Below are 12,310 nucleotides of genomic sequence, written 5' to 3' on the forward strand. Positions count from 1 at the left end.
AGGGAAGGCAAGCAGAATGCACGCTCCCAGGACAGAGGAGAAGGTGAGGAGCCTCCAGCTCACAGGTCAGCCAGGTCACGTCATCTCGATGACCTCCTCTCACCGCCCCACCCCCAGTGTCTAGAGCTAGAACCCATATTTCCACATTTCCGCCTTACTGTTGTATTCCATGTGATTTAACACAGTGGTTTCAAGATTCCCAGGAAGAGTTAATTGTATTTTTGTGAGTGTAAAGAGTAGCCTATAAATGATGTTAAATGACTTGATAGTGAAATGTCCATGCTGTTTTATCATCTACAGGTAAAGTCTCTGTGTGCATCACTGTTGGACTCCAATGTTCTGGTGCAAAGAAATAATTTGGAAATTGTTCTGTTCTTCTTTCCATTTTATACATGTCTGGTAAGCCGTTTGTGTTCTCCCAGGAAGTCCCTAGTATTCCCGAGGATGTGGGGGGCAGGGGGCAGTTGGGACAGATCCAGGCAGCTTTATAGCAGCCACTTTGCGGTCACCATTTGCTTCCAGCTGGCTGAAGCGTCCTTGTTCATTTTTGTGAGGATGGTGTTTCCGTAGCAAAAACTGAATAGCTTCTGCCCGTGGGCATCGTGAAGAACCAACCCCTTTTGAGAACTACCTTTTTAAGAGCAAGCTTGGTAGACCGGTAAGGAAGGGCCACATTCAGAAAGCCGATGATCTACTTGTGCATCCCTCTGCAGTAAAGTTTTCTCTGTCTTCCAATAGGATTCCAACGAGAGAGCCATTCCTCTGCTCAGATCTGACATCGTGCATATTCTGTCAGCCGCCACCCAGACCCTCCTGAGAAGAGATATGTCTCTAAACAGAAGACTTTATGCGTGGTTACTAGGTACTGAGCAGTATACGACAATCGAAAGTCGAAGTTAACATGAAACCTTATAGTGCTGATTTGTGGATCAAGTTTCAGTCTTGGTGATATGTTTCTGAATCATGAAGTATGGAGAGAGGACACACTGACGGAATATGGCACCGGTCAGATGAGTTCTGCCTACGCTGTAGCTTTGCTTATGTTGCAGCCGTTACACAAAAAACAGGGAAATAAACAAATGGGTTTTTTTTTTAATTTTAGAGATTGAGAGAACATGCGCGATTGGAGGAGAGGGAGACAGAAAGGGAGGGAGGGAGGGGGAGAGAGAGAGAGAGAGAGAAAGAGAATATCTTAAGCAGGCTCCACGCTCAGTGCAGAGCCCGACGTGGGGCTCCATCCCATGACCCTGGGATCATGACCTGAGGCAAAATCAAGAGTCAGCCGCTCAGCAGATTGAGCCACCAGGTGCCCGTAAATGGGATATTTAAAATGCTCGCTGAATTGCATTTTAAGAAGCTTGAAATACCACAAAAACTTGTAGTGAAACCTCCTTCAAGTAGAAGCTTGCTGCTATGAAGAAGTCTCATGGGCTTGAGGGGTGTGAGAGCAAACCCACAGACGGTTTGAAACAGATGGGAATGTTTGTGGTATTGACCTAAAGTTTTGGAAGACATTTGGAACTGACTTTGGGAGAACCTGAGAACCCGGGCCCATGTTTCTGTGCACAGCCCATAAACTTGTAGAAAAACCTTTGACGGTTGGTTCACAGGGACAGAGTTCAGGAAATCCCAGGGCTTGGAGGCTAGCACTTCAGAATTTTATAAATCTGCATGTTCGTGTACCTGAGCACAGGTGGCACACAAAGTGACCGTGAAAGGACTCCACAGCCTTTTTTTTTTTTTTTAAGACTTTATGATTTTAGAGCAGTTTCAGGTTCACAGCAAAATTAAGAGGAAGGTACACAGTTCCCAGCTCCCCCTCCCCCCCCCACAACCTCCCCACCAGGGTGGCACATGTGTCACAGTCTGTGAACTGGGGCTGGCACGTCATCACCCAGCGTCAGTGGCTTCCCCCAGGGCTCACTCGTGGTGGTGAGCATTCTGTGGGCTTGGACACGTGTAAGGACACGCGTCCACCTTTACAGCATCACGCAGAGTGGTTTCACTGCCCTAAAGAATCCTTTGCTTCTCCGCTTTTACAACTCTCAACATATAGGTCTTCTCACACCAAAGTCAGGAAGTTCTCTGAACCCTTTCCTTCCTCTCTTCTCCCTAGTTACAGAACTGCCAGAACCCATTGCATGGAAGCCAGTGAAGGATGTCAAGAAGAATATTTACAGACTCTTTAAGCATTTTTATCAAAAGGATGATTCTGATAAATGCTCAGCTCCCTCTTAGTTGGCCTTGACTTGCTGTATATAGAGAGGACCTGGGATCAAGTTGAGTGCTGGCTCCCACCTGTTAGCCTCAGCCCCAGAATCCGTGCTCCTAATACCATGAGATGCCTTTCTTGCCCTGAAGACCTCACAGACTTACCCAGAACTCACAATAAGAGCATATAGAGGAGAATAGCTTGAGTTCACATACTGCCATATAAATGCTGGATTTTAAAAGTGATCCTCTTTCCATTCCTTGTAATCAGACTTATCCAAGACAGGGTGAACTCTTGGGACGAACTAAATTGATGCCTGTTGAGCTGGAATCCTTAGCATACCACTTTTTTTTATCAGAAGAAGAAAATGTGACTTAGTCTCACCAGGTTGGAATTTGGTTTTCTCTTGGAAGAGTTCTCTTTTTAAAAATACCGCAGCATGTGACCCTTGCATAATGTTATGTACCTTAAAATTACAGATCTTGGTACAGCTCATGGCTCTTGTTCTCTTGCAGGTTCAGATATTAAAGGAAATACCGTTGTGCCAGAATCCGAACTCTCAAATTCTTACGAAGACCAGTCCTCGTATTTTTTTGAAAAATATTCTAAGGATCTTTTAGTTGAGGTAAAGGAGACTTTCTGGAAAGTAGATCCCAATCAGAACATTCCTGATCATAATTCCTCAGTAGGTTGATTTGTAGGACCTCAAAGTAGACGTTGGGAATGTTGCTGGATACGCGGTTGGGAAAATTCTGTGTGTGTCTGTTTCGTGCCCTGTGACTGGTTTTCTATCAGAAATACTATCCCAGAATACTTAAAATTAGAAAAAACCAATAATGTCATACTGTGCTTAAAATTAGAAAAACCAAGAGTGTCATGCTGTGCTACAATGTCCTACAATATCCTAATATGTGGCTTTTTTGGGGAAAAAAAAAAGGGTCTAGCTGAGATACTGCACCAGAAGTTCTCAGATGCTGACATAGAGGAACGCCATCATGCGTATCTGAAGCCTTTCCGCATCCTCGTCAGTCTTCTGGACAAGCCGGAAATAGGTAATGTTAGAAGTGCGGTTACCGGGGTGCCTGGGGGGGCGGGGGGCTCAGCCGGTTAAGAATCCGCCTCTTGATATCAGCTCAGGTCATGATCCCAGGGTCGTGGGATTGAGCGCAGTGTCGGGCTCTGCACTGCCTTTGGAGCCTGCCTGGGATTCTCTTTCCCTCCCTCTCTTTGCCCCTCCCCTGCACTCGCTTGCATGCACGCGCACGCTTGCTCACTCTCCCTCTAAATAAACTTTAAGGAGAAAAAAAAAAAAAAGAAATGCAGTTATCCTCATAGGCCCGATGTGGATTGCCTGTGTCGAGGGAGTTAAACTTGGCGAGACACGGTCAACGTGTTATTTTGAATATAATTCAGTCATTGGAATTTCAGAATCTTGAAGCATTTTCATCACCTTGTGTGTTCAGTCATCCTGTCTGGGCACCACTTAAAAGTTTTGCACAATAACTTGAACGCTTTTGTTGGAAAAATACCTTGGAGCTCCTATCGTGCGCATCTGTGTGTGTGCCTACAGAGCACATAGGGCACTGATTGTGTGAGAATGTTTCCTCAGTCCAACGTCATGCTTCAAATGCACTTTGATTTTATTTTCAAGCGAGTAGGGATCCTCCTCCCTCTCTTTGCCTCACGACCCGGGGAAAGCCACGTCTGCCGTGTGGGCCTCGGTCTGTTCCTCTGCCAAATGAAAGGGGTTGAACTAGACTCCAGCTCCTGAAGGGTCCCCTCTTGCACACTGTGGTCCTGTGAGTGTCAGCTAAAAACACGATGGCCTCTGTCCCTTGCTTAGAGAATAGAAATTGCTCTGATATCCATTCACGGTAAGATCTTAACATCCAATCACTTGAGTGGGGGAGGGGCAGAGAGAGGGAGACAGAGACTCCCAAGCAGGCTCTGCAATGTCAGCACGGAGCCCGATGCGGGGCTCGAACCCACGAAACCGTGAGACGATGACGGTGCTGAAACCAAGAGCCTGACGCTTAACTGACTGAGCCACCCAGGCGCCCCCAAAGCATTCAACGTTCTTATACTGTAGGTAAAATATACTTGGGGCTGATCATCAAAAAAGTTCTCAAAAATGAATAAATAGAAGTTTTCTCAGAGGCACGTTTTCGGTTTTGTGGAAAAGCAGCATCAAAGATTAATCTGCTGATTGCTTTTTACACGGATACATTGAGAGAGCTTTTACTTTCTCAGAATCAATCCTGTTTTCATCCCTTTGCACACTTGGGTGAGAAGTTGCTCCCTTCACTGCCTGGTGGCTGCTGGTTGTGGGGCAGAAATGTCCAGCCACCTTCCACCTGCCTGATTGACAGCAGTGCTTCTCTAACCTGCAGCTGGTCCAGTTCTTTTGTGCCATTTTAATAAGCTTTTCAAGAGCAGTGTTATTTTTTGGGGGGGTTCTAGCTCACGATGAAAAGGATTTAGACGGGCACCTGGCTGACTCCGTAGGTAGAGCATGTGACTGTTGACGCTGGGGTCGTGAGTTTGAGCCCCTTGTTGGGCTCGAGATTACTTTAAAAAAAAGATTAAAAGCAAAAATTCAAAGTGTAAAAACATTTTTTTTTACTGAAAAAATAAGGAAAGTTGCCCTATTCTACTCTGTTGGTATTTATGCCGGGTAACGTCTCTGGCCAGAGGTGATGCACACTTAACGCACACCAAGCACACGCCCTGGATCCGTCAGGCAGAAGCAGGCGTGGGCAGGTTACTTAACCTGCCTGCCTCTGTCCCCGTATCTGTAGTCCGTACAGCAGTCGGTACCTGGTCGCGCGGCTGTTGTGAGGATGGAATAAGTTAATAGATACAACGTGCTTAGGGCGCTCTCCAGCCCATAGTGTGCGTGACAGAAATGCTGGCCGTTTACATGAATGTTGTTCCCCCAGCTAAAGTTGTCATTATCTGACTAAAGTTTCTGAGCATTTTAGACTCTAAAATTGTGTGTACGGTTCCTCTCTATTTCATGAGTGCGCCATTTATTTATTTATTTAAATACGGATTATTAACCTCTCTCTGTTTTCTTTTTCATCACAGGGCCTCGAGTGGTTGGGAATTTGTTCCTTGAAGTCATCCGGGCCTTTTATTCTTACTGCAGAGACGCTCTCGGCTCTGACCTTAAACTTAGCTACACCCAGAGTGGAAACTCGCTCACAAGGTACGGGTTTGGCCTCCAGCTTCGCACTTCTTCCTCCCTCCCTGATGCTGCTCGTCTCACTTCCCCTGCCGTGTGGTATAAAGTGTGCGGGGCTGGAGAAAGTGGACACCCAAGGGATGGCAACCCGCGTGAAGATAAAACCTGTGCGCTTGAGTCAGTCGTCGTGAAAGGACAGTTCCCTGCTGAATACCGTGAAGAGTTTAAAAGGCGTTGAAGCCAGTCTCCACCCAGCCTGGGATGTACAAAATGTATTTACTGAGCGAGTAGGAAACCCGGATCTGGTGTGTGTCCACGTGGTGACGTACAGGGAGGATGGCAGGAGGAGGGTAAGGTTGGGAAGTGGAGCCCGTGGCAGAGGGGAGAGCCAGGCAAGGGCACGCTGAGGGCAGGTGCCACAGGACCCTGAAGGCAGAGCAGGTGAGGTTCAGGACATGGCAGACGTGGTGCCTTGGAGTATGTAGTTCTTTCTCGACCCTTGGTTTTGTTTTTGTTCCTTTTAAGATAGTGCAGTGTCTTCCTTTTGACTTTATTATTTTTTTAATGCTTTTATTTATTTTTGAGGGAGAAAAGAGAGAGAGTGTGCACAAGCGAGCCAGGGAGGGGCAGAGAGAATCCCAAGCAAGCTCCAGACCCCAATGCAGGGCTCGATCCATGAGATCATGACCTGAGCCGAAACCAAGAGTCGGATGCTTAACTGACTGAGCCACCCTGGTGCCTCTTACTTTATTCTTTATTTTTTTTTTATTTATTTTTTTTTCCAACGTTTATTTATTTTCGGGACAGAGAGAGACAGAGGATGAACGGGGGAGGGGCAGAGAGAGAGGGAGACACAGAATCGGAAACAGGCTCCAGGCTCTGAGCCATCAGCCCAGAGCCTGACGCGGGGCTCGAACTCCCGGACCGCGAGATCGTGACCTGGCTGAAGTCGGACGCTTAACCGACTGCGCCACCCAGGCGCCCCTATTCTTGATGTAGTTTCCTTCTGCCTGAATTAGCATTGGATACATTGAAAATTTAAAGCTATTTGAGGATTGATCTGGCTTCTTAATTGTAAATGTACCAAGAGTTCCGAGTGTTTGCTTTTTTCCTCCCAGAATTTTTCCTCTTTTCCTCCCCTTTTTTCCTCTTTTCTCCCAGAATTACTGTTTTTCTAAATATGAAAGTAACCATGCTCTTTGTGGAACATACCAGTATTTGAAAATGTCAGGAAAAAAAGATACCACCCATACTCCACCACCCTTGAGAGAAAAACATAAAATATTTTCATTTTTTTCCAAACTTTGAATGCATATATAAATATACAGATGCCTGTCTTTTATTTTAAAGATGGTATTACGAGCTATTTAATTGCCTGTTTTTTCTTTTAAATGCAAGTTGTGAGTAGCTCTGCTCTCTTCTACGATGGAATATAATGGTTGTCTTAGGTTCCTCAGTAAGGATTGATCATCTGTTTAAATAAATCCTGACCGATTGCTCAATCTCCTGCTGACCGACTTGTAGGTGGCTTCCAATTTTTCAGTATTTTTAAATGGCCTTGCAACGGTATCCTCATGCATATATCTTTGGGTGACCATGCAAGGATTTCTGTAGGGTAAATCCATAGAATAAGTTTCCTGAGTCATAGAAGGTACACATTTAAATTTTAGCCAAATTTACCACCCAAATGGGTATACCATATTATTTTACCAACAGACTATCTCATTACCCACAGCTGGACTCAAACTGATTTTCTATACCAGATTCTTTTCATAACAGCTCTGACACTTATTTCTTTTTATTTCTTTTTTAAATGTTTATTTTTGAGAGAGAGAGACAGAGCATGAATAGGGAAGGGGCAGAGAGAGATGGAGACACAGAATCCCAAGCCGGCTCCAGGCTCTGAGCTCTCAGAACACAGCCTGACACGGGGCTCGAACTCACAGACCCCAAAATCATGACCTGAGCCGAAGTCATACGTCTAACCAACTGAGCCACCCAGGTGCTCCTCTGACACTTCTTTCTAAGAGAATGTGTCAATATAAATCCTGTTTAGGATGGCATGCAAACTCTTTCCAGTAACAGGACAGTAACATTTTTATCTTTCTTGGGATTTGTCCATCTCTCCAGAAACAAGTAAATGAATTACAGGTTTTCAGGAACAGTGTTCTCGTAGTGAAGGGTTTCTCATGGATATAGTTAAGAGTCTCCACCTTCCCTTACAGTGCAATAAAAGAAAACAGAAATGCCTCGGAGATTGTTAAAACGGTGAATTTGCTGATCACTTCCCTAAGCACAGACTTTCTCTGGGATTATATGACAAGGTGCTTTGAGAACTGCTTTCGGTAAGTGTCCAGTTCGAGATTATAGAATGTTCAGGAAGGACTGGAAGCTCTTGTGGTTTCATAGCTGCTTTTTGTGGCTCAGGGTGGGTGATCTCTGCTGAGCACACGACGGGAAAGAATTCAGATCTTAGCAGAATAAAAAATATTGCCATTAAGAAGGTTCAGGTAATCTCTGCCACATAATTCTGAAGCTTTTTTACTTATTAATTCTAATTAATTAATTGATTAATTGATTGATCAATTAATTGAGATGAAAATCCTGTGCATTTTCAAGTTACGTTGACTAAATAGACTCTTTGCACAGTTCTCCTGGAGGCTGATGTGTTTAAGGAGGCTTAGTTTTGTGGCTCTGTGTCTAGAGTGAGTGGTTTTGAAATCGTCAGTCTCCTTAAATTCTTACTGAAATTGTTCCATAACAGGTCCGATAACAGCATAATGTCTCAGCTGCCACAATCAGCTTCAAGTCACCTTCGGTCTGATGACTTGTACCACCTTAACATCGTGGATGGTGGCCCCGCTCTGGGGATCCACGTGCCTCCCTGCGAGCCTTTCCCCGGTCCCTCTCCCTACAGCAGGGGAATAGCGTCATTTCTCAGAGCCCGTCTTGTCCTGAGTCCCCCTATCAGCCTTCCTTCCTGTCACCCTTGAGTGCGATGCTCTGTGCCGTCACTGTCCTCCACTACCCAGCAGCTTAGCAGAAGCCTGACTTGTCGCTTCCTGTGGGCCCTTCTCTGGCCTCAGAGCCCTACATGCACTCATTAACGCCTCGGGACAGCCCAAGGAGAAGTGGGCTTTTGTATCACGTAAGAAAGCCGGGGCCCAGTGACACGCAGCCCTTGTGTGGCTGCGCGGCAAGTTAGCAGCAGCCGAGATGGGAACCCGGGAGCGCCTCACTTCCCGGCTGCTCCCACAGTGCAGCTCTGTGTCCCCTAGAGCCAGGTCCCAGCAGGCGTTCAAACCTGTGATGAACGAATTGTAGCTGGACCCACGGGCAACCCAAGGCCACGTTATACTGAAGATGGACTATATTTTGGTCCTGTTTCCACTTCAGAGTTAGAAGGTGTGCTTTCTTTTTTTAAAAAAATCAACTACGAAGCATTTCAAGTATAAGGAAAACCAAGAAGTAATGTCAGATACACATGCACCCATTACTGAAATTATAGTTAACCCTTGGCCGTTTTTTGTTGTTTTTTTTTCAGATTTTTTTTTTTTAAGGAATAAAATGTTGCTATCCAGATAGAACTAACTCCTACCTTCCCAGCACCTTCCCCCTTCTTACTGGGATTATTAGTGTCCGTCCTAGCCGTGATGTTGTCTGTGCATTTATAACAAGTGCGTATCCAGAAATGATACAGTCTCGTGTGTCTGTTCAGGCTTTCCATAAGCGGTATCAGGTTGTATATAACTTTTTACAGTGTGCTGTTTTGGTGGTGGGTTAACAGTCCTTTGGAGAGCAGTCTGTACACCTGGTAAAAACACTAGTTTCAATTTTTCCATTGTTGCAAATGTCCTTTGTCCTGTCTCTTTACACACACATGCGCAAGTTTCTTTAGAGGAGACACGGAGAACAGTTGCCTAGGCTAGAGTGTGTGTACTTCTTCAAAGTGCTCAGATAAATGCCAAGATAACTACATGGTAATTTGCAGTGAAGACAGTGAACTCAGGTCGAGTTGTCCCATGAGAGCTAGATGAATCCAAAGTTACTCTGTTTTGAGCACCGATAGTTATCTATTTTTTAACTTACCTATTTAACCAGCCACCTGCTTCTTTGAAAAGAAGTGTTGAGTTTTATAGCATAAGCAGCCACCGATAGAGCTGAGCGGTGTGGACGCTGGAGAGTCTAAGCCGCTCCCGTGCCCGAGCTCATGGGGGTTATGGGGAGGCACTGTGTCAGGTTGCTTTCAGGAAAGTAGAACGACTGCTCAGCCTGCCCTTCTCTAGCCAGGCGCCTTCCCTCGGAACATGCCTTTGGTTTGGGGCGGGGGACCTAGTGTTGCACCCGTAGCAGAGCTCCGGATCCGCTGGCCGTGGAATCCCACCTGGGCGTGGGACCACCCTCATCTGAACTGATGAAGTTCAGATCTGACCAAACCCGTTTTGGAGATAAGCAGATTCAAGACACTGACACTTCTTTGTGTTAGTTTTAAAAAGCTTAATTATGAGAATTACAGAAGCTATCTTTCATTATGTTTGAGCTAGAGGAACTTTATTGGGCGTCATGAATGCTTGAAGTTACCATGGGAGAAAGAACTGATTTGTTTTTCTTTCCTGTGACTTCTGTAGACCAGCGAAGCAGAGTTACACTGTCGGGAACAGCGTCAGCCCTCCTCCGACGGTCTCGGAGCTCTGTACCCTTCTGGTGTTCCTTCTGGATGTTATTCCCCTGGTGAGGCCCCTTGCTGTGAAGAGGAGGCTCCATGCTTGGCTGATACTTACGCTTTTCATTAGTGTCATTGGCCTGATAAACCTTGCCACACTGAAAAGTGGTTTTATGTAAACACACAACACTTTTTTTATGTTTATTTATTTATTTATTTTAACATTTATTTGTTTTTGAGAGACAGAGAGGCAGAGCGTGAGCAGGGGAGGGGGAGAGAGAGATACAGAATCTGAAGCAGGCTCCAGGTTCTGAGCTGTTTGTTAGCACAGAGCCCGACGCAGGGCTTGAACTCACGAACTGCAAGACCATGACCTGAGCTGAAGTCGGACGCTCAACCAACGGAGCCAGCCAGGTGCCCCTTTAATGTTTATTTTTGAGAGAGAGAGACAGAGACAGAGACAGAGCATGAGTGGAGGAGTGACAGAGAGAGAGACACAGAATCTGAAGCAGGCTCCAGGCTCCAAGCTGTCAGCACAGAGCGCAACGCGGGACTCGAACTCACGAACCGCGAGATCATGACCTGAGCTGAAGTTAACTGACCAAGCCACCCAAGCGCCCCCAATGCACGACACTTTTAATGTTTGTTTTGGCGCAGAGAATGTAGCTGAACTTAATCTCTTATGGCTTTTATGTCTTATTTAAAAGAGGTTATAACTTTAAGCCACTCATAAGCGCCCCGAGGCAAAGTTATGTAAACCAGAGATGACCTGGGCATCATTCTACACTATGTTGTTTAGTAGTGAGAGTAAATGTACCTCTACACTTGATCTTAGCCAAAAGGCCGAGAAGCGATTAAATGTACCTCTAGGTAAAATTGTGCAGTTGATTAATTTTCTCAAAGGAAGCTAATTTACTTAATATAGAAACAAATGTGGCAACAGTTTTCTACTAGAAAAGGTAAAGACAGTTGAAAAAAAGAGGAAGAATGTCCGTTGATTTGTCTAGATCAAAAAGAAAATACTTTGTTTTCTGATTTGGGAACGAACATGAAACTTATGCTCTTAAAAAATGGACTTTTCTAAGGTGCCATTTTGAGGTGCGTTTGCTTTTTTCTGATCAAAACTTGAAAGCCCATTAAACCCGGGTCTTTTTTCCACAGGAACTTTACTCTGAGGTACAAACCCAGTACCTCCCGCAGGTGTTGGGCTGCCTGGTGCAGCCTCTGGCCGAGGAAATGGAGACTCTAAGCTTACCTGAGCTCACGCATGCCTTGAAGACATGTTTCAAAGTGCTGAGCAAGGTCCAGATGCCACCTTCCTACCTGGACATGGAGCCCACGAGTGGAAGCACGGTACGTGCCTCGAGGAGCTGACGTGGTTCTCCAGGTGAGGCTTATGCCCTCCTGGGAGCAGGAAGGAATTAGGGTCGGTTAGGGGAGGAGTAAAGGTCAGAGGATGTAGTGGTAATATCTAAGTTATGCTTCTAAAATCCTCAGACACTTTCCAAAGCTTTTAGCATGGAAGCTGATCACCCCTTCACTTTGCCTACCCACCCCCCTTCCTCCTACAGCTCTCGGTTAGCTTCCACTCACCTTCCAGATCTCGTCATGTGTATGTTTTTGTGTGTTGGCGGTATCTCTCTAAACGCGTAAGTGAGGGGCGCTGGGTGGCTCAGCCGGTTAAGTGTTCGACTTTGGCTCAGGTCATGATCTCGCAGTTTGTGGGTTCGGGCCCTGTGTCGGGCTCTGTGCTGACAGCCCTGTGCCTGCTTCAGATTGTGTCTCCCTCTCTCTCTCTGCCTCTCCCCTGCTCGTGCTCTCTTTTCCTCAAAAATAAATAATAAACATTAAAAAAACGACACCACCACCACCTAAGTGAGATACTAGTTTACCTGGTCTGCAATAACAAAGTACCAAGGACCGAGTGACTTACGTGAGAGGAAGTTGTTGTCTCACGGTTCTGGAAGCCAGAAGTCTCCACAACAGTCTAGCTGTGGGCTTTCCAGTGTCTTCCAGTCTTGCCCCGTTGGGGTTATTTAGGCGGTTTCTGGGTTTCACTGTTACCGCGCTGCGTCCTAGTGCAGCTTGTTCGTGGCTGCGGGTTTCTCTGAAGGATCAATGACTTGAAATGGGTTGTAATGAAACCCATTTCTTTTTAAACTGGGAGAGAGGTACGCTTGCCCCTTCTGACTTGATGTGGGCGCTGCCAGACCGGGTCCCCAGAAGACTGTGTCACAGTTCCCTAAGCAGT

At 45.9% G+C, this 12,310-nt stretch overlaps 1 protein-coding gene across 4 annotated transcripts in view; it reads left to right on the forward strand.

Annotated features, from left to right (window-relative positions):
* DOP1B (DOP1 leucine zipper like protein B) overlaps positions 1-12,310 on the forward strand; it is a 105,106-nt gene that overhangs the window by 41,422 nt on the left and 51,374 nt on the right. For all 4 annotated transcript variants that reach the window (XR_006965604.1, XM_047098739.1, XM_047098737.1 and 1 more), the window contains exons 6-13: positions 301-399; positions 739-862; positions 2,728-2,837; positions 3,150-3,264; positions 5,300-5,420; positions 7,622-7,741; positions 10,025-10,127; positions 11,221-11,412. Coding sequence is in view for 3 of the 4 variants with exons in the window: in XM_047098739.1 (XP_046954695.1) it covers positions 301-399; positions 739-862; positions 2,728-2,837; positions 3,150-3,264; positions 5,300-5,420; positions 7,622-7,741; positions 10,025-10,127; positions 11,221-11,412 (984 nt within the window). In the remaining variant the exon portion in view is untranslated. The remainder of the gene's footprint in view (positions 1-300; positions 400-738; positions 863-2,727; positions 2,838-3,149; positions 3,265-5,299; positions 5,421-7,621; positions 7,742-10,024; positions 10,128-11,220; positions 11,413-12,310) is intronic.

This window comes from Lynx rufus, unplaced genomic scaffold, assembly GCF_022079265.1.
Source record: "Lynx rufus isolate CCGP_SWC_20201006 ecotype Redwood Valley unplaced genomic scaffold, mLynRuf1.p SCAF_5, whole genome shotgun sequence".
Classification (NCBI taxonomy): Eukaryota; Metazoa; Chordata; class Mammalia; order Carnivora; family Felidae; genus Lynx; species Lynx rufus.